The sequence below is a fragment of the Loa loa genome (genome assembly GCF_000183805.2).
Source record: "Loa loa unplaced genomic scaffold supercont3.24, whole genome shotgun sequence".
NCBI classification, from domain to species: domain Eukaryota; kingdom Metazoa; phylum Nematoda; class Chromadorea; order Rhabditida; family Onchocercidae; genus Loa; species Loa loa.
In genome coordinates this window covers 347,957-361,599 of record NW_018108204.1, presented here as the reverse complement: position 1 = coordinate 361,599, position 13,643 = coordinate 347,957, and the positions used below count along the sequence as shown (strand labels likewise).

The 13,643-nt window shown below is 35.6% G+C and overlaps 5 protein-coding genes across 5 annotated transcripts in view; 4 read left to right on the top strand and 1 right to left on the bottom strand.

Annotated features, from left to right (window-relative positions):
* LOAG_16869 (PQQ enzyme repeat family protein) overlaps window positions 1-1,163 on the bottom strand; it is a 6,179-nt gene extending 5,016 nt beyond the window's left edge. The window contains exons 1-4 of the mRNA XM_020449526.1: window positions 1,075-1,163; window positions 817-947; window positions 429-491; window positions 201-300 (exon numbers count right to left, since the gene is read on the bottom strand). Coding sequence (XP_020306948.1) covers window positions 201-300; window positions 429-491; window positions 817-947; window positions 1,075-1,157 — 377 coding nt within the window. The 5' untranslated portion in view covers window positions 1,158-1,163. The remainder of the gene's footprint in view (window positions 1-200; window positions 301-428; window positions 492-816; window positions 948-1,074) is intronic.
* An 880-nt stretch (window positions 1,164-2,043) lies between these two features.
* On the top strand, window positions 2,044-3,271 carry LOAG_07945 (40S ribosomal protein S18). The gene is made up of 4 exons (XM_003143477.2): window positions 2,044-2,177; window positions 2,308-2,496; window positions 2,605-2,677; window positions 3,081-3,271. Exons 1-4 carry the CDS (start codon window positions 2,076-2,078, stop codon window positions 3,179-3,181), a joined length of 465 nt encoding a protein of 154 aa, XP_003143525.1. The 5' UTR covers window positions 2,044-2,075; the 3' UTR covers window positions 3,182-3,271.
* A 225-nt stretch (window positions 3,272-3,496) lies between these two features.
* Window positions 3,497-6,631, top strand: LOAG_07944 (beta-centractin). Its single transcript, XM_003143476.2, has 7 exons — window positions 3,497-3,930; window positions 4,102-4,226; window positions 4,337-4,572; window positions 4,971-5,148; window positions 5,254-5,391; window positions 5,967-6,065; window positions 6,171-6,631. Exons 1-7 carry the CDS (start codon window positions 3,756-3,758, stop codon window positions 6,348-6,350), a joined length of 1,131 nt encoding a protein of 376 aa, XP_003143524.1. The 5' UTR covers window positions 3,497-3,755; the 3' UTR covers window positions 6,351-6,631.
* A 1,804-nt stretch (window positions 6,632-8,435) lies between these two features.
* Window positions 8,436-10,456, top strand: LOAG_16868 (hypothetical protein; the record flags this gene model as incomplete). The annotated part of the gene is made up of 3 exons (XM_020449525.1): window positions 8,436-8,521; window positions 9,026-9,420; window positions 9,792-10,456. 3 exons carry the CDS (start codon window positions 8,436-8,438, stop codon window positions 10,454-10,456), a joined length of 1,146 nt encoding a protein of 381 aa, XP_020306947.1.
* A 175-nt stretch (window positions 10,457-10,631) lies between these two features.
* LOAG_16867 (hypothetical protein) lies at window positions 10,632-13,096 on the top strand (the record flags this gene model as incomplete). The annotated part of the gene is made up of 7 exons (XM_003143475.2): window positions 10,632-10,821; window positions 10,964-11,284; window positions 11,395-11,587; window positions 11,884-11,952; window positions 12,251-12,362; window positions 12,612-12,725; window positions 12,941-13,096. The coding sequence occupies 7 exons, from the start codon at window positions 10,632-10,634 to the stop codon at window positions 13,094-13,096; spliced, it is 1,155 nt and encodes a 384-aa protein (XP_003143523.2).
* Between the last annotated feature and the right edge of the window lie 547 nt (window positions 13,097-13,643).

The window sequence follows — 13,643 nt, the reverse complement described above, 5'->3', positions numbered from 1 at the left end:
TGCATATATATAGATTACTCCTTCCTTGGCATTACTGACCTATTACTTCTTTTTTCTTTGTAGCTGATACATTCCCTAAATGAAAAACTTGATTTCTGAACACTTCTAGGTTTTCTAAAAATATTCTTATTATCAGCATTTTTTTTGAAATCAATCTCATTTTGTGAACGCTTCATATGGTGAATGAACCGCTTTATTACCCAGGAGTAATTTGTTGAATTTGAGTTTCCCAGACCAATACTCCGCTATCTCGATTCCATGCTCGCACCACCTCATTTTCTTTTGTTACTGTTATTAATACTGAAAACTCTCTTACTGAACTGGTAAAAAATGCAACTTAAAACAGCAAAACAGAAACAAAACAAAATTAAATGTTTAGCAAAGCTCAAAATCGAGGAGAAAAAGCTACAATGAATATGAAGAATTACATTTGGCCGCTGGTGAGAATGAGAGTTGAAGTGCAGATGCACGTTCCAACTGTTGCCTCCAAGCTGTAACAATCTAACAGTTAGGTGATGAAGGAACACTCACCTGTTTTGTATATATCCCTTCCTGTCCATACAACATTTATGTATCGCTATAGTATACCCACCAATAGATGCATATGTATTCTCTCACACCCCCATCATCATCTAGTATATTGGCAATACCACAACACTGTACAACAGTTACTTGCTTTCAGAAAACGTTCACCGTAAAAATTCAAAGACAAAGAATAGTGTGTTAGCTAGTGTGTTAGCATTGGGTGACTGAAAATGCCAAAGTCCCACATCCCCAATATTTCCAATGTTAGTGAATGATATTATGAAATGGTACCTATCTGTCCAGTCGATGCTTTCAATGATGCGACCATGTCAGCTTCCGTTGAAACAAATATATGTGGTAATTTCGTACCCTTCAGCCGTTCCATATGCAGCTCCCGAGCACAACCAACGTATTTATGATGCCTGAATCGCACCTATTTCAAAATTTTTCAAATCAGCAAAGTAATATTTATTTATTCTGTATACAAATGAAAGATAAAAGGGGAAAAATGAATCTTTAATTAATTAAATTATTATTTATGAATCTAACCAATCGAACTTGCCAATCTGGTCCTCATATATCGCTGAAATTGTTGTGAACACTGTTGCAAACCACAAAAGAAGGGCAATCATCTGAAATGAACTCTTCATTTCGATCATCCTACATCAGACAATAAAACTTTCTCGACTTCACGCAACGGACAAGAAAATGTTCCGTATTAATTCATGTATTGGCATGAATTCATACGAGCGTTCCATCTATGACGTTCTCCCCCCCCCCCCCCCCGTAGACATCTCTCAGATCTCTCACGTGATATAGTCACAAACGACATCACGCAAATAATAAAGTGAGGGAAGATGACAAATTTCATAGTGAGCAGGAACAGTGTCAGCTAATCTGAGCATTATCTGGATATGACCATGGGTAGTTGTGGGGAGGTCTGCTGATCATGGTGTTGTGTCCGCAATGTCGTGGGATACCGGCTGATAGATTTTAAATTTAAAGAGAATCTAGATCGTTCCTCTGAATGTTGAAGTATCCCCTTATCGGAGCATTTTTTTTCCCATTTTCACAAACGTATGAATTCAATATTTCCTGGATTTCTGAAAGCTAGTTATTTGTTTTGTTGAATGAGGTAATATAAAATGCATGACTGCGCAGTGGAATGCATGACATCTGAAGTGAATAGATTGAGTTTTCTATCCCGTGTAGCATTATCTGCTGATTTAGAAAGGAAACTTCTCCATCTGAGGCACAATGAAACTAAGGATTTATCCTAATCATCCTAAACCAATGATAACATATCGTTTGTGGCCTGGGCGACGACACTATCGGCTCATTAATTGGTGGTGCAGTTGTTTTCATCGCGAGGTGGTCGTAGTGACATAGGCTAGAGGTAAACCAATGGCTGTACAAACTTTAGGGATTTGTGAGACATGTGGGGGGGGGTGGCGGAGGTTCGGTGATTCCCGAGGTACGAGAAGTATAGGTAAAGGATATGATGGTGATAATTGCAATCACGTTGCAGAGACAGAGCAGAGAGACGGAAGATGTCGTTGATAATACCGGAGAAGTTTCAGCATATTCATCGTGTTATGAATACGAACATCGATGGAAACAGAAAAGTACCATTCGCACTCACTGCTATTAAGGTACAATTTTTGTAAGCTTGTTTATTAATGGTTATTATGAGAGTGATGTACAAGACGACTAGACACCTCGATGACCTTGTTAATCTTTGCTTATATCTTTGCTTATTAGACACAAAATGAATAATTTCAGGGTGTCGGCAGACGTTTTGCATTTGTTGTTTGCCGAAAGGCTGATATTGATATTAATCGACGTGCTGGCGAACTATCGGAAGAAGATTTGGAGAAGTTACAGCAAGTGATGCAAAATCCCAGTCAGTATAAAATCCCGAATTGGTTTTTGAACAGGCAAAAGGATATCAAGGATGGAAAGTATTCTCAGGTTATAGGTTTTTATTTTATAATTGTAAGGTTTGCTGTGGCTATACGTTTATTGAATATGTTTTGGCCAATTACGTGCTTGTACTCACCAAATTTATCCGTTTTTCAGGTGCTTTCTACATCGCTTGATAATAAGCTTCGTGAAGATTTGGAGAGACTGAAGAAAATCCGTCTGCATAGAGGTACAGATACATCAGTCTGTATGCATACAAAAAAAAAAAAAAGTAATCGGCTGTATGTTGAGTGGTTGCAGACGTAGGGGCGGAAAAAAATGATTTCTTTTTATGGTTATGCGCTGTGGTTGTACGTTTGTGGTGGGGAAACGTGTCCTGTATCGTCTGTAGCCGATCAGCTGTTGAATAATTTGTTGGTTCGGTAAAAAAAAAAAAAACCGTTGATTGGAATAGGGACAAATAGTTCCTTGGCCAAACAAATTTTGACTTGACTCTGTTCTGCGTATAAGCACATCTCTTTATGAGATCAAGTTCATTACATTGAAAACTTAAGCGACTTTAAGTTTTGCAAAGGGTTTACTATTAGCTTGAAGTATTTTTATCTCGATTTTATTGTCGTTAGTATTTTAAGGACTTCGACACTATTGGGGACTTCGCGTACGTGGGCAACACACTAAGACAACAGGTAGAAAAGGTCGCACTGTTGGTGTATCGAAGAAGAAAGGAGGTTAATAAAAAACCGTGATTTCTTTTGTCCTATTTTCACTCAGTAAGGGACTGTTATCGAGTTGTTTCGATTTTTGCTTTTTAATATTATTTTGTATGGAATAAAATTTGTTAACACTAATCATAACATTGTACAACTAATTAGAGCTGTATTTCTCAACTCCTCGTGTTTATATCCATTTCATCTGTTGTTGAAAAGCCACGGAAAATGACGGATCGCATTGCATGGTACCGTTGCTGAAAGTCTCATGTGTATTGTAGTAACAAATTAAACGCTTAAAATTGAGTTGGTTGGCTTAGCTAGATTTGGAATTTTTTTCCTGTAATTCTATAACAATCTCACAGTCGAACTGTTTGACGAAAAAATAGTGGGAATGCTTGGCGTAGTTCATACGGCATATTTAGTTTTATTAAGCTTTTTATTTTCTGCTTCATTTATAATGCTGTAAATATCCTGATAACTTGTAGCATTTTGGATAAATGCAGTCTTGTGTGTTTGGTTGTTTTACCAAGCAAAACGTGATTTGAAATTTTCTTTGTTAGTGTTTAATACCTGAAAGGTTTGTCGACGGGTTGAGCCATGGATTCTTATGATGTGATAGCAAATCAGCCAGTTGTTATCGATAATGGGTCTGGAGTAATAAAGGCTGGATTTGCTGGTGACCAGACACCGAAATGTCGTTTTGCTAATTTTGTCGGACGACCGAAGCATACCAGAGTAATGGCTGGTGCTCTCGAGGGCGATTTGTTCATAGGTCGAGTTTTTTTGCTTTCGTTATGTATAAAATATACTTGTTGCCTAATTATTTTGAATATTTGCTGAACAGTTTGCAGATTTGTTCTGCACGTTTGCTCTCTGTTAGGTTCCTTGCCTCATGTATTAGCTTTGTGCTGAATCCAATTTCATAGAACTTATGTTCATTTAGGTCCCAAAGCACAGGAGTATCGAGGACTGCTATCGTTGAAGTACCCAATGGAACATGGCATAATAACGGACTGGAATGATATGGAACGCGTATGGCAGTATATTTACAGTAAAGATCAGTTGCAGGTATTTTAGTTTGTTTATTTCAATCCTTACTTCGTCCTTCTTTGTTTTGAACGAAACTTGCTTTGTTGGTGGATTTGTTTGTCATATTCATATTGTTTTTATAATTTCAGATATTCCCGGAAGAACATCCAGTGTTACTTACAGAAGCACCTCTAAATCCACTTAGAAATCGAGAAAAATCGGCTGAAATTTTTTTCGAAACTTTTAACATACCTGCACTGCACATCCAAATGCAAGCTGTCCTTTCACTTTATTCGACAGGTCGTACAACAGGCGTCGTTCTAGATTCAGGAGATGGTGTAACACATGTTGTGCCTATCTTCGAAGGTTTTGCTATACAGCATGGGTCCGTTTTTCTGAATCATTTTTGGATATGTTTCACAGTGCTTCAGTTTTTGTTATGTTCTCTTCCCATTCTTGACAAACCAACTAGCGAATAAATTGAACCGGATTGCATTATGAGTTCTTTTGAGAAACTGATGGACTGTACGATTATGCCATCAGCGAAGATGCAGTAAAGCGTATATCACTGTAGTCATATTACTTAATTCTCAAAGAATTTTTGAAATGCGTACTACTGGAAATGAGGATAATACTAACAAACGTACCAACATACTGGAATGATATTTATCGTTTTTTATCAAATTATCGTTGGCGTGACTGTTGATTGTTTCTTACTGTTATCAGTAGCTGTTCTTTTTGCATTCGATATAACTAAAATTGAGTCAGTTATGAATAATCTAGAATTGAGAGAATGGATGTCGCAGGACGAGATGTGACCAGATATCTTCGTCTCTTACTTCGTAAAGAAGGAGCAAACTTTCATCGTTCATCAGAATTTGAAATCGTCCGAGAAATTAAAGAAAAAATGTGTTACATTGCAACAAATGCTGCAAAAGAAGAAAATAACGAAAGCGAGAAAGTATGTTTCATTTTGCTTGTAGTTATTGTAATAGTTGTCAAGGTGGACTTCGCTAAATATGGTTCCCTGCAGCAATTTTACAACTTTAGCGGCTTCTAAATTCAGGCGGCATATAAACTTCCCGATGGTTCAACACTGGAAATTGGACCAGCTAGATTTCGTGCTGCCGAGATACTATTTCGGCCAGACATTATTGGCGAAGAGTGGCCAGGCATTGCTAATGCTCTCGATTTATCCATAAGAGTACGCACTTTAACATATCTGTTAATTTTTGTTTCTTATCAGTTGCCCATGATAGTGCTAAATGTATAGTTCAAGGGTTGTTACGGTCTTTAATGAAGTGAAGTTGCTCTCTCGAAAATGGCGGAAAGTGTAAAAATTCATGAAATTTGAAAATATGATAGCTACAAATATCAAATTCTAAAATTTATTGAATTTTTTCAGATTAATCACATACATGGGCGGTAGTTTCATGCCTCAAGCAAACGCACCATGTATATTATGCGTTTTAAGGAGAAAATAACTTTCTGTCTTTCTTGTAATTCATAATCGCAGTTTAATAAAGCATAATAATTATGAACGAAAGTAGCAGGAGATCAGGGTTCTATTTTGTTCCTAAGCTTTTAAATTCTAGTTATTGGTAGCGCTATCTTTGCTCTAGCCAGAGAACTTTTACAAGTAGCTGTGCTATTTCAGATTTAAACCTGGTTTTTGCGTCAGCTAAATAGGATTTGCTTCAGCTAAACAAGATTGAAAAGGTTGGATTGGAAGGGAACTTTACTTTATTCTTACTAAATACAAAATTCTATTTTTTTCAGCGTTGTGAAATAGATCTGCGTAAGAATTTGTATAGCAATATTGTATTAAGTGGCGGATCAACTATGTTCACTGGATTTGGTGATCGATTATTAGCTGAAGTAAGTTTTGCTAAACATATGCTGCTTGATTTATCAGTATTTTGTTTAGCAAGACAAATTTTCTTTTCCATTAAAATCCATGGAAAAAATTTATGTCGGTTACAGACGCGTCGATTGGCACCGAAAGACGTAAAAATTCGAATATCCGCACCGCAGGAGCGATTGTATGGTACTTGGATAGGGGGTTCAATTCTAGCCAGTCTTGATACATTCAAGAAAATGTGGGTTAGCAAAAAGGAATATGAAGACGAAGGGAAGAAAGTGTTGCACAGGAAGACGTTTTGAGTGGATCATCTTAAAAAACGGTGCAAGATTTGTCAAATAGCAATGGTGATATTTCAAAATATACAACACTCTTCTTTAGCTATTTTTAAATTTATTTCAGTTGTAACGTTCCTTATCTTATTAAGCGAGATGAACGAAATGTATAAATTATAAATCTCATATACAAAAGTCGTCGTAGGTATAATTACTTAACAATAGGACTTGCAAAATTATTCGGACAATGAAAACAACTCTTATTTCTTAGGAGAATATCTGCCTGTTGTTTTTTCATTCTTTCCAAGATCTTATAGGGTGGTTCTTTTGTGCGAACTCCAATTTATTTAATGGGAGGTCCTTTGATACACTTTATTTATAATATAGATCTCGTTTTTCATTCCGGTAAAAAATGCAATAGGTACAGTTTCTTTCAAATACTTTATGTAAAAAATCTTTGAATGCTGCTATCTGAAACGATTTATGTCAAATAATGATTTTGCGTCATCTTTGGCAAAATAGCATTTATGACTCCTTTTCCCGCATAAATATAATCTGTCAGCAGGGTTTGATCAGTCTTTGATAAAAAGTGGTAAAGTTAACAATCTACGCTAAACACGCACTTTGGAAGAGTCATCAAAAGGATACCAGCATTTGTACAGATCAAATGTGAAATTGTGTGGTGTTATATGGAAGCTTGGATGATAAGGTTGACGCTTTCATATTTTTATACACTTCATATATGTTTATTTTTGCCTGCAATTTGTTGACTACACTGCTTTAGATGTCTGGAAAAGCTAGGAGATCAATCAGACGTTGGCCGATTGGAAACTTTCGTTAACAGCTGAAATGCATGTATGTGTGCTCCTGCAGTTGAATAGTTCGCTTCAAACCTGTTTATTACTTAAAGTCTTGTAATTATTGTAATATCTGCAAATGAGCTGCTTATATTTCAGATAAAATTTTTTAGTCATGATAGGCGTTCTCTTCTGGATGGTATTTGAATTTCGGGGTTCTCTGCAATGGAGCAGTATCGTAGTACTCAGTTAACCAATTTTTCTAGTGGCCAAGATTTTACCATCTGTTTCACTTATTGTGCTAAAAGTGTTCCAAAATCACTTCCAGTTTCTGATGGACATATAGCAATCTCAGTTTGTTTGAAACTAATGGATTTCATCGGACGTCACTCACTCTACGAATTTCTGGTGACTCATGGATATAATTTGGAAGTATTTGTGGATCAGTCATAAAAACTGTCAAGATTCTACTTGGAGTTTTGAAAACCTGAAAGTTTTGTTCTATAACTTATTAGATTATTATTTCGGAATTAGTATTTCTTGCATCTTTTGCCAAAACATTATTCACAATCCAGCTAATTTTTAAATTTTCAAAGTATTCTAACACTAAGAATATTGAAGCAGCTCAGAGGACTTGTCTTGCTGTTTTTTTCATTTTGTGGATATAATGAGTTTTAAAAGTAATTTGGAAACTCCATGCAGCCGTATTTTATTCCTTATTGTAACAAATGTCGGCTTCGCTGTGCACTTTCTGTTCGGCTGTTTTCATCAATAAAGGCGGGAAATATTAGGCTTCTCCGGTAATTTGTGATTAAGCGACTTGATGAACGGCCGGTATTACGTTTCTGGTGTATGTTCTTTTCATTAGTCTTTATTTGTTTTTTTTAATGAACTATCAAGATATTTTGTCCCACTTCCCTTTGTTTCCAATCATTCATAAGGATTTCAACTTGAGTTGTTTATCCACAGATGTAAACATGTGTAAATTTTGTTCCCATAAACATGGGTTTATATTCACACCTCATTCTTATCTCATTTAATTCATTCACTAATGAAAGTAATAGCTTCTGCATGCTGCACACGTATACTTCTACCATGCTGGCTTAAATTTCTGGAACTTACATAGTGAAATAAGATTTTTCTAAAAGAGGACCGAAATGTCAATCTAAACCCATACATTTCGTCTCACAGCTGAATATATAAAATGTAGATTCAACATTAGATTTTCTGTGCGATCAAATTTTTTATACTTCTTTTGTATTCCAACCCATCAAAAACTTATTTAAACTTGCAGTTACAGATTGTACTCTAAAAAATGGATTCGAAAAATGATTGGATATTAAAGAGTGTAACAGAAATAACGAAACCGCTTGACAAATACAAAAGTGATGAATCTAAAAGGTATTTACTACTAATGCTGATTGTCGTCGTGATCATGTACGTCAGCGTTAGGACTTCACGCAAGCTAAAAAAAAGTGTACAAATGCATAAATCCTGTTAAATAAATAACAGCTCACTTTTTATTATAGTACTTTTGACCATAAAGTTTTTTGCTCATTCATAATGAATTGGTCAAATGATTCAAACTACCGATAGTCTTATGACCTATAAGGTTGAAGCCCTGACTTTTTTCAAAAGACAGATGAGCAGTCATGTTTACTGTTGAAAAGTCAGAAAATGCAATTAAGTGACTGGTCAGAAACTCTGAAAATGGTCATACTCGCATGATCAAAATGAAAGGAATGGTATTGTTGCTTGAAGAGTTTGGGTATCAAATTCTACGATTTTTATTCTGATACCATTTGATCTCGACAGCATAATTTGTGAGTGCAAGAGTGCAAGACTGTGTTAGTTTTGCATCCGGAAATAGAAAATTATGAAGGGCTGTTGAAGATTCGTTTTTAGGATCTCTGCAGGTGCAGATAAGAGACACAGGAAAAAACATCGTGAACTGAAATATAACTATAAAGGTTCCAAGAATAGGATGCATGAAAAAAGGAAGAAATTTGAAGAGCTAGAAGACCAACAAGAAACCCCGGACATGGACGGGAGCAGAAACAAGATTTCTTCGGACAAAGTGAGTAAAAGCAGAAAGTCAGGGTTACCTACAACAAATAATCGTTCGGAAGAATTCTCACATGAACCCAAAACAAAGTACAGCATGTCGAAAAATATGGGTAGTGATTTCATCAGGAAAAAAATTGAAAAAAGTAAAACGGAAAGCAGCTCAACAGAGACAAGAGGAGACAAGCTGAGACAAGAGGCGCAAAAACATCACGACAGAAGGAATCACAGAAAAGGTTGCGAAGAAACTCTGAAAAAAGCCCTTTTCGAATAAATTTGTAAAATTTTAATCTTATTGAACAGTAGCATTGACCTATTCGCAGCCAAAATGGTATTATATTTAAATATTTAAAGTAAAGGAAAGAAGAACTGTGATTGCTTTGATATATCTAATACATACTTTATATGAAGTATTAGATGGCATTATATTAATTGCAATATGTTTCCTTGCTAGAATGTTTCTTACCGTAAATCTGCACTTTCTGATAACACATAGCCATGTTTCTAAATCCTTGAGAAATTAGGATTTTCACTCCAAATTACTGAGCTTTTTCAAGATAACCTGCACATGACATTGTGAACGATTCTGGCTCTTTTCAATTTTTAGACATGCAAGAGCAATCAAGCGATTCCTCCAAGAAGACTGTGAAAAGGACTAATGAAAAATTAGATCCAAGAACTGATGTGGCAAGGAAAACGGGAGTTAAAAGTGAAATCAAACAGAGTGTAAAAAGTCCCAGAAGTTGTGCAATGAAAAATTCGAGAAAGGTCAACAAAGTTAAAAAGGAGAGAATAAAGAACAAAAAGTCAGAAGAGAAACTGGCAAAAACTGCTGAAATTATCGAAGAAACACTCACGAAAACTTTGGGCAAGAATAAAGCAAAAGGAATGACTGTGGAAAAGAAGGATGTAAACACGTCCGGTACGAATTCGGAAAGTATCAGTGGATCAGAAAAGAAGGAAGGAAAAAAGATGGAGAAAGTAAGTAGAAAAAAGGGTAGGGAATTTAAAGTCCCTGTTGAATCTCAAAAGTCATCGAGGAAGATAAAAGTGAGGGATTTGACTAGAAAGGAAAAAGACAGAAGTATATCTGATAAAGAATCAGAGAGTATCAGCGAATCAGAAAAAAAGCAACGAAAGGAGAAGCTAGAAGTAAAGGAAAAACAGGAAAGGTTTCTGATGAGCTTAATGAATCTGAAAAGGTTAGAGATACGAAGAAAGCCAAAAAACACAGAAATAGTTGGGAAAATACGAGTGAACAGTATAAAATAAAAAATCGTAAAGCAAAGAAAGTAAAAAGGCATGACATTTATAAAGGAGATAAGGGTACTATAAACGAGGAGAAAGGTGAAGTTGGTAATAAAAAAATTAAAGTGGAGGGGGAGGCGGAAAAAATGAAAGAAACAGGCAAGAAAAATTTAAAAGTAGTGATAAACTTGGTAGAAAAATGAAACGAGTGGATGCAATGTTAACGTCAGGAAGTGAAAAGGAGAGTGAAGAAGCGAAAGCTCGGGGAAAACTGAGTTTTAGGAGAAAACCAGAAAAAGAACTTTTACAAGATCGAGGAAGAAAGGATAAGATATTGGAAGGTATCGGGGAAACAAAACGATCCGCTTCTACCTCTGCAACATTACCAGGTAGCTTCATTTCATTAGCATCGCCATTTACACTAACAACGGGCATTTTAACCCCTCCAGCCATGACAGTTTCTTCTCCGGTGAAACCAGATATTTCAATCACATTAAAAAAGTCTCTCGCAACAGCTGTGTCCAATTACAGAAAACGAAATATCTGAAACCGATGAGAAAGACGGTCTCACTGGTGAAGAAAAAAAACGAATAGCAATGATCGCAAAATCAGGAGAAAAAATGGTAAGAACAAAAGTAGACGTTAGGCCTACGAAGTATAACATGAAAATAAAAGATCTTACATCAACAACGACACGTGAAAGTGATAGAATACGCGGTAATGACCGGAAAATCATGCGTGTTTTCATTCAGAAAAAGGGTAAAGTACATGATATGACAACAGCGCCAAAACGAGTCCGATATACAACGGATGAAACTGCGAAGACAAAAAGTGACACTACCCAGGGACCAGGTATGTCATCGTCTGAATAAGAAATTACAACATTACGGAAGGGACAGAGGGGACGACAGCAGCACCGGTTGTAGGCAACAAAATAAATTCAAAAAGAAGTAACAATTCAGTTCTAAAAGAAATGGATAGTTTGTACAATTCAATTAGTGCTGCAGAATCAGAATCATCAGAAGAACGGGAAATGATGTTGGTACCGAATAAAATCAAAGAGAAAGAAGTGATGAATGAAATCAGCTCATCAAATGTGGCCTCTTCCTCAACAGATACTCCAACAAGTTGTAGTGATCAAGATGCAGAATTCAGGTATGACGCCAAAAATCTAGGAGATCACTAAAATTATTATTCATTATCAGTAAAATTAAAACTAATACGAGTAAAAAAAAGTTAGAATTGCTGAATTGACTGGGAACATTTCAGGATTCCCGATGAAGAGATAGAGAAGGGAATGGAGTTCAAACAGATATGATTTTTCGTTTTGTTTTTTCCACCCTAACCCTTTACAGTCTTTGATTTCACTTTGATCCGGAAAACCAATCTTATTCATTTTGATGTCTAAGAATTGTTTTTAGAATACAAATCTACTTCATTTTATTTTAAAGTACTCAGAAGTTGAAATGTGTGAAGGACAACGGAAAAGCGACAATGACAGCATCTCCTGCTGATATGAAGTAAATTTTTTGTTTGAACAAATTCGTTAAATTAAATGATTTGAAACTGAAAACATACTATCGTCCAACACTTGGTGACTTTAACAAAACAAATGCGTTTATGTTCGATAAAAAACAATCGCGTTGCTACAAGAAAATGCGTTTCATTGAAAGATCGACTGTCAATTTTGAAATTTCTCAGATGCAAGTTGCAGTTTTGATTTCAAACTTCTCACTTCCTTCATTAAATGATTAGAAGCAACTTTTCTCCTCCATAAGTGCAGAAATTACTCCCCTACGAGTTATATTTAAATTTTAGCATTGATGCAAAACAAAGTGAACCGAACGAGCCACAAGATCGATCGTATGCTGACGGACTTGCACAAATACGAACAATTCTCGAGATTTATGGGACAGAAGAGGAAAAAACAGTAAGTAATTTCATGGGACAGAAGAGGAAAAAACAGTAACACTTGTGAGTGAATCAATTTTTGGCTAAAAAACAGTCCACAAAAGAGTAAGGCCAGAATTTGCTGACATCGTCGTATTTCAAATGAAATGATATCTAATGTGATGTGCAACATCTAAAACATTCTAAAAGTCAGTTTTTGCTGGAATCCAAGGAACTGAACCCAAAATGAATGGCTATTCACCGGTACATCATCGTCCACTACTTTCAGGAAGCGTTTAACAAGTTGTTGGATGAAGATGTATCAATAAGTGAGAAAGAAATTGTTGGAAATTTGAGGAAAGCAGTTTGTGATCTACCAATGAATACAGAACTTCTCGAAAAAGTCCTTTTTTGGAGAGTAACATCCTAAGATCTCATCAATATTAGGGATTTCCCTTAATCTATTAAGCTTAATCCGCCACACCTATTTATTGAGATGATGACAGAAAATAGATGGACAAAGACTGATCACTTTTAAGAGTGTCCTAAGAGATGAATTCTGTTGCAAATTGCATGGTATGATTTTATAGGACGTAATCAATATGTCTCATTGTACAGGTACTGAACAAAATGCAAAACAGTGGTCTACTTAAGAAGCAAGAACATAAAACGTTGCAGAAGAATTTGGTACCACAAGCAGTAAATGAAAGCGTCACAATTGCACTACTTGCGCAAGTGCTGCAACGACAGAAACTCAAGAAATCAACTTCTTGATTTCGACGTCATATCACCAACTTCTTTCAGTTTCAGTAACCACCTACTTTAATTGTCAAACTGCGCAATTCGAGCATCTCTTTGGTTGAATTAAAACCCAATAAGAAGACATTGTTTAAATAGTTAAATGCCTTACTTCTACTATTACAACTCTACTCTCTTATTACTTCATCTTTAATTAGCCTTCTTAATGAAAAAAAAAACGTAATAAAAGTAAATTAACAATCAGAACTGTCTATTCCACAATACCAAACACTTTAAATGAGGGTAGAAGTACGAATTGATATATCAATTCCATCAAAATCAATTCATTAATTCCATCATATATTTTATACTGTCAAACTGTTTTTGAGCGTTGCAAACGAACTAAAAGAAAGTGAATAACAGTAGACATCAAGTGTCTGTGTCCTCCAATGGACAATGGACAGCCGAATGGATGACTGCATCGATATATATATATATATATATATATAAAGCCGTTCTGGAATGATGATGACTAATATATATATATATATATATATATATATATATATATATATATATATAT